Below are 7030 nucleotides of genomic sequence, written 5' to 3'. Positions count from 1 at the left end.
TTGACACTCGCTGCATTAAAGCCCTCCGCCATGCTGGACACTAGCCCGCATTAAGGTCCGTATAAAAGCTGATTTGAGGAAGAGCAGCTGAGAGGAATTCCTTCTCGCTTTAATTGCTTTAGAAACGGTCCTCACAAAGAGACACTGGACAGATTTACCTCCAGTTTAAGTTCTTATTTCCATCGGTTCACAAGTTAATCCGATTTTTTCTTTTCTGTACCTAAATGGTCTGCACTCATAGTGGCAAGATAAAGAAAACATATAAGCTCAAAGTAATAAAATAATAACAAATGCGTATTCATCGATGGCTGTAATTCACTCACTTTTTTTTTAATTCGGGGAATGATTACCACCTGTTGCGTAACAACGTCCACTCGACTCATTCATTTTGTTTTGATCATATTTTCATATTTTAAATCTATTATTAAAATAGCCAGTTTAAACAGGAATATAAGGTGCACTCTTTAAAGAGAACTTAAGAGTCTTCTGTATCTTGTTTAAAGTTCTGCCGGTCAAAGTGGCCAAAGATCAAATTGGGTTGAGAATTTTAACCCCCTCCACCCAACCCCATCCAACCCCATCCAACCCCACCTTTCCCCTTTCTCTCTCCCTCTCTCGGGATAAAATTCAACAAAATATGCGAGCTTGAGCTTTACATTAAAAGGCTACTTCTCGCTGCCCTTAATTCCAGCCTAAACGTTTTTTTTTTCGAGAAAAGAAATCTTTTCTAAAAAAATAAAACCTTGAAGAAGAGAGGGGCATTATTGTTTTAATCCTCTTACCAGCAGTCATTTTAAGACATTTTTTGGAGGGTGAAATGGCGTCTTGTCTACCAAATCCCAACCCAAATCCCTCGGGGCCGGGGAGCTGCTGGAGGAAAGCAGCGTGCAGCCCGCATCCCTCCACCTCGGCTGCAAACACGCAGCGAGGCAGCGGGGAAATCAAATTAACGCCCGGAATGAACCTGAACGTCCCCGTGCACGAGTCACTGCGAAGGAGTGGAGCAGGCCTTCGCTTACTATTTGCATATCATTTAATTAAAGGCTGTGTCATGGAGACATTTTTATTCGGCGGACCCCCCACCCAAAAAAAACAAAAAACAAATGTTGGTTTCGGGAAAACGGCAAAAGTTGTATTATATTAAAAGCTCTCAATTATTACGGAGACTGAAGATTTGAAGAAGCACGTATTTGCTTCAAGGTGGACTCTTTTTTATTTTTCTTTATTTTAGTTGCGTTACATTAAAACGAATACAGAAATTAAGCTACAAGACCTAACAAAGAAATTCCCATTTGAATGGTTTATTAGCTTTTTAATAATAATATACAGTCAATCTTAAATTGGTTGAATTTCGTGTTAAATGTTTGTAATCACAAAAAAAGAAATGACAGGAAAACAGAGTGGGCCTTTTGGCTTTAGCTGATTTTAAGCAGCACCTTAAAACCTAATCATTCTGAATACATTAAAACCCATCTTCTTATAGAATAATCTTTGAAGTATTAATATAATTTGTTATTTATGTCAGTCATACCTCACCCCCCCCCCCCCCCCCCCCCCCCAAAAAAAGCACTGTGATTAGTTTCTCCTCAAAAGATAACTTAAGATAATTTGCCTCCTAAAAGCAATTACAATAGTTCCCAGTTTTTGTGAAAATACAAAATAAAACTCGTGTTTTCTTTCTTTCTTTCTTCCAAAACAACAGCAGCAAAAAGTCGACACCTTGCATGCAGAATAATCACCACTGAAGTGAGGGGTAATGTGGAGGAGGAGGAGGAGGAGGAGGAGGAGGAGGAGGAGGAGGAGGGTGGGGGGCTGCGTTGGCGGCTGGAGGAGGAAAGCCACCTGATTGGATGAGAGAAGGAGCGTGTGAGCGCCCCGGTGACCCCACCCGGAGCGCTTTAAAGGCCGGTAGATGGCAGCTCAGCATCCTTCCAACATCCGCGGAGAGGCGAGCCGGAGCGCGCAGCGCAGCGAGCGGGACATTCTCAGGATATCACAGTGAACGGAACCGCTTTTAGTCAAACGAGAAACTAAACAACCGAACGCGGATTTTTAGAGAAGAAGATTTGAGGAGAAAACACTATTTCGGTTGCCGGTGGAGATATTTCGTTTGGGACGCAGAGAGAAGAGAGGTGAGAAGTTTGCAGCATCGAGGTTGGCGATGTTGTGATTCCTGGAATAGTTATAGTTATTAATATCTGTGGTACCCGAACTTACTTTGGATTGTGTTTTTTATTGCATTTTATTGCAACTCCGTCAAGTCGTGGAAAGAAAACAGTTTTTGAAAAAAAATGCAGCGTTGGTCTCACCAGTGATGCAATAACATCGCGACCTTCTTAATCTATCGATTAACTGATCAAATTGATCGACAAACCGACGTCATTTAAACGGCCTAGCTCTAAATTGCATGTATAAACAGGCCAGTAGAAATATTAAACGTTGTTTAAAAAAAGTTATTTTTGGTACTTTTTCCCCCAGGTTGTTAATTCACCCGACACAAAGTTAAACATCTCATTTAATTTCCCGTAAGACGTTTACGTTTCTAAATGCTGCTGAATTGACGACACGCATACAGAGCTGCGGGCCCGGGGGGCAATCTCCACTCAGTCCTATATAACTCATAAATCCACGGCAATTTGCATAATTAGGCTTAAATCAGAGCCCGAAGCTACACGCCATTGTCCCGGATGAAGAGCAATGTATGTTGAATTTATAAGCTGCAGATTAAAAAAGAAAAGAAAGAAAGATTCAAACAGCACACAAGAGTGCAGCCGAAGGCAGACCTGGTAAACATGATGCGATGAAACAGTTACATAAAACGGTGTTTGCGTTCGTCACACGGAGTAACGCGTCGGTCCTGGTGATAAATGAATAGCTTTGTAAGGTTGAAACCTATTAGCACTCACAGTAGACATCAGACTCCGTCCGCCTGCGGGCGTCTGGAACTGACCTGGGACCCGCCACAGATTGAAATAAACGAGTCGAGCCCCGAGGAGCAAAGTAAAATATGTCGTCGCTGTCAGCGAAGACCAATGACTTCCCTGTATCTTCAATTAGAACTCTTCACACTAAACATTTAGTTTGACGGTAGATATTCATATAAGAAAATGATTGGAATTAATTTCCTGTGATAATGTGTTTTTTGGGGGGATTTTTTACTTACCTAATAAGAAATTTGGACATTATTATCGCCATCGTGGTCATCATAATTATTATTATTATTAAAATGATCATTATGTAAAGAGATGATCTGATCTTATAAAGAAGGCAACCCATATTTTTTTACTCATCACAATTATGCAACGCTATATTTATGTTGAAATTAAAAAAAGGAGAACGACATCAACCAAAATAATGCATAAACCATATTACCTCAAATGTAATATATATTTTACTGTTAGTTATTCAATGCTAAATTTGAATTAGGTGTTAGATATTGTATTTGTCCATACTGAATGAAACTCACTTATTCTGCACAACTTACTATATTTCAACTCACGCTGTGTATTCATAAAACACATGCCTTTTTTCTTTAATCAAATAACAGCTGTGAAAAGTTTAAAACCGATATTTTGTATTTTTTATAGCAGGCTTTAAATGAGGCTTCGGTGGTAAAAACTAATCATGGGAGAAAAAAAACATTGTTTTCCAAAAGGATTCTTTTTTCTTAAATGGGATCTGACTGAAACAACAACATGCATAAACGCCCTCAGTTGAATTATCCATCGCTTTAAATCATTCACCCGTAGCTTTCTGCTTAGTTATTCTTTGATACAGAATGTTGGTGTCTCCCATGTTCATCACCTGTTGTCATATCAAAAAGTCGGCCTACAACAAACATTGTAATACAAACTGTTGAAGGTTGTTGTGTTTAGAGAGGCCTGACACTCAGTCCTTTCTCTCTGCAGACATATCGCCGGCCATGCAGCACTACGGGGTGAACGGCTACTCTCTCCACGCTATGAACTCACTGAGCGCCATGTACAACCTCCACCAGCAGGCGGCGCAACAGGCCCAGCACGCCCCTGACTACAGGCCCTCAGTGCATGCCCTCACTCTTGCAGAGAGACTTGCTGGTAAGAACCAGTTGTCATTCAAGGTCCCCATCTATTTTTGCATTTACCCGTACGTAATGTTTGTCGATCCCTGCGGTGCTTGAAGGACCTTTTCACCCCAACCTCAATTAAACTGGTCATGTTTCTTGTTTCTCAACGGCTGCACATTTCAAGACATTATCCTCGAGGCCCGGTATGGCTCCCAGCACCGAAAGCAGCGGCGCAGTCGGACAGCCTTCACCGCCCAGCAGCTGGAGGCCCTGGAGAAAACTTTCCAGAAGACTCACTACCCTGACGTGGTCATGCGAGAGCGTCTGGCCATGTGCACCAACCTGCCCGAGGCACGCGTTCAGGTAAAAATCGTTAAAAGCCTTTACCCCCCATGTCTGCTGTTTGCCTGTGAGATGCTCAGCTTGGAGACAAAAAGGCCATCTTGCATCATTGAAAGAGACAATTGAGGACGCAAAACCTGCAGTCATTTGCTTTGGCGTAACGATGTCCACGTTGCGTTGCTTGTAGCCATTGACTCAATCCCTGACCTGTCTGTGCATCCGTCTGCCAGGTCTGGTTCAAGAACCGACGGGCCAAGTTTCGCAAGAAGCAGCGCAGCCTGCAGAAGGAGCAGCTCCAAAAACAGAAGGAGGCGTCCGGAGCTGCAGAGAGCTCTGCGGAAGACTCCAAGACGGACCTCAACGCCACCACCACCAACACCACCGCCGCCGCTTCCACCACCCCTCTGGTTACCGAGGCCCGCACTCCTCCACCTCCTTCCTCCTCTTCGTCCCGTCAATCGGAGACAGAGAAGCAGGCGGCCGGCCGGCCCCAGCCTGGAGAGACCAGCGTGGAAGTCAACGTCACCTCCCCCGAGGCGTCGGACAGCGAGTCGGCAGCAGAGGATAATGCTGACAGAGAGGAGGAGGAAATGAGAGGGGGGACCGGGGTGAAGATGAGGGAGGAGACGCATGGGGAGGGAGGAGCGCGGCCCGGGAGCAGCTCCCCGTCCTACAAACAGCTGAGCCCCACATCAGGTACGAATAATCGCCGTCAAATGACTGACGCTGCTTTTTTCTTTTACATTGTGAAATTCAAACCCAGCAATCTACTAGACAGTTGGAACATTAAAGTCCTCTTCTCCTCCTGTCCCTCAGACTCCCCCCTGAGCTCCCCCAACATGGCGTCCTCCAGCGGCATGCCCGGCGGTTTGGCGCAGAGCAACTCCTACGCCTCGTCTCCCCTCAGCCTCTTCCGGCTGCAGGAGCAGTTTCGCCAACACATGGCGGCCACCAACAACATGGTGCACTACCCGTCCTTCGAAATGAGCCCGCCGTCCTCACTGCCCTACCTGGGCATGAACGTCAACATGCCGTCGCCGCTGAGCTCGCTGCCCTGCCAGTCGTACTACCAGACCCTGTCGCAGGCCCAGCAGGTATGGAACACCCCGCTGCTGCAGGCGCCCCCGGGCAGCCTCTCCGGAAGCCTCAACAGCAAGACCACCAGCATAGAAAACCTGCGCATGAGGGCCAAGCAGCATGCAGCCTCGCTGGGGTTGGACACGCTCCCCAACTGAAGTCCAAGTCTGGCCCCTGCCTGTGAATCGAGGGCCTTGTCCAGTAGAGGTGACTCTTGGTGGCCCCTCTTCACTTTCGTCTTGCCCCCTCGTCACCGCCAGCGTCTGAGCGCGTCCGTCCAAAAGATTTAAACCTGAGCTCCTGGCGGCTACCCAATTGGCTAACGTAATGACGTAATTTGTAATTTCTTGTTTTGTTATTTTACTAAACAGCCGCTGGTATTTTCTGGCAGTTTTCTAGATATCAAATAAACCGTAAATTCCAAAAACAACCAAGCAGTTGAAAGACGTTGTTTTTGTTTTTTCTTCGAGCAGGCACTTTAGGCGCCTTCCCTCAGTTTGGAGCCCAGGGTGTTTGACGCAGCTATTCCCCCTCGCCGCATCGTCAGCATGTGGGCATGCAGCTCACTGCCGGCAGCACAACAAGCCAACGAGAACAGCTCCGAACTCAATGAACTCGGTGAAACAAACAAAACAAAAAAGACCGCACTGCCGTAGTGACTGAGAAGAACTTTCTCCCGTGGATCTTGTGCTTGTATCCAACTCCTCCCGTTCACCAAGTCAAGGCCGGGGAAGAAGGTTTTGAACTAGTGAGCTGATTCCAGCACAGATATAAGATATTTAAATGTTCTATAACTCAACCCCTGAATGTGAACTTTGCATGCGTGCACCCCTCTGAAGCATGGCTTACAGCCGCAAAATACACAGAATGAAGTTGCATCTGATCTGTTTTCAGAAGTAAAGCTCAAATCACTCAATATAATCCCCTCTCCACTGTATTTCTTTCCACATTCCTCCGCTTGTTTAAAGTTACGGCGCTCAGCAGAATCCATCGAGCGTTGTAAATGTCCTTCGGCGTTCGCCTGCATCCGCCCGGCTAAAGAGGAACTCCATGTCTTCTTTTGTGTGAAGGATTTGAGGGGAAATGTGGGGAGGATCTGCAGAGGAGGCACAGCGACAAATAAATATGAACCCAGCCGACATATTTCTATTTGTTAACCGAACTCGACCACTTTTTCTGGGCCACTGGTTTCAGTCAGAAAGATGCACAGGCCAATTCTCTATGTATTATATCACTGTAGATTCAAGACATGTATTTCTCAATTGTTTAAAATGTAAGTAATTTATCTGTTTAATGCAAGGGAATAAATCACACATAAGAATGACTCATTTTCTCAGTTTTATCGGTTGAAAGTACTTGCTTATACTGACTCACATTGCCTCATTTTGGTTGAATTGAGAGAAAATACAGAAAAAAATACAGTATTTCTGAGTCTTTGGAACCTTTTCAGATGAAAGGTGAGAACACATGATATCATAAACCTGAAATAATCCCATTACAGAAAGCATGCACTCACATAAAGGTAAAAATAACCCCCTTATTTCTAAAAAGTTCTCTACTGAGAAA

The 7030-nt window shown here is 45.0% G+C and overlaps 1 protein-coding gene across 2 annotated transcripts; it reads left to right on the top strand.

Moving 5' to 3' along the window:
- Positions 1-1747: 1747 nt before the first annotated feature.
- On the top strand, positions 1748-6788 carry LOC120824444 (diencephalon/mesencephalon homeobox protein 1-A). 2 transcript variants are annotated; one of them, XR_013468647.1, is made up of 6 exons: positions 1926-2132; positions 3909-4076; positions 4230-4408; positions 4618-5083; positions 5204-5788; positions 5938-6788. XR_013468647.1 is itself a non-coding variant. In XM_040185321.2 (5 exons), the coding sequence occupies exons 2-5, from the start codon at positions 3923-3925 to the stop codon at positions 5620-5622; spliced, it is 1218 nt and encodes a 405-aa protein (XP_040041255.1). In that variant the 5' UTR covers positions 1748-2132; positions 3909-3922; the 3' UTR covers positions 5623-6788. The 2 variants fall into 2 exon arrangements, 1 of the variants encoding a protein (XP_040041255.1); XM_040185321.2 differs by having other exon boundaries at positions 1748-2132; positions 5204-6788.
- The last annotated feature ends 242 nt before the right edge of the window (positions 6789-7030 follow it).

This window comes from Gasterosteus aculeatus, chromosome 8 (genome assembly GCF_964276395.1).
Source record: "Gasterosteus aculeatus chromosome 8, fGasAcu3.hap1.1, whole genome shotgun sequence".
In the NCBI taxonomy this organism is placed as follows: domain Eukaryota; kingdom Metazoa; phylum Chordata; class Actinopteri; order Perciformes; family Gasterosteidae; genus Gasterosteus; species Gasterosteus aculeatus.
The sequence above is the reverse complement of the archived record's forward strand: the minus strand, read 5'-3'. Positions and strand labels throughout refer to the sequence as shown.

Excerpts from the sequence above, each read along its gene's own strand:
- LOC120824444 (XM_040185321.2), top strand. The coding sequence starts at position 3,923 with ATGCAGCACTACGGGGTGAACGGCTACTCTCTCCACGCTATGAACTCA. Across the intron at positions 4,077-4,229 it reads TCTTGCAGAGAGACTTGCTG|ACATTATCCTCGAGGCCCGG; the intron begins GTAAGAACCAGT and ends GCACATTTCAAG. Across the intron at positions 4,409-4,617 it reads TGCCCGAGGCACGCGTTCAG|GTCTGGTTCAAGAACCGACG; the intron begins GTAAAAATCGTT and ends TCCGTCTGCCAG.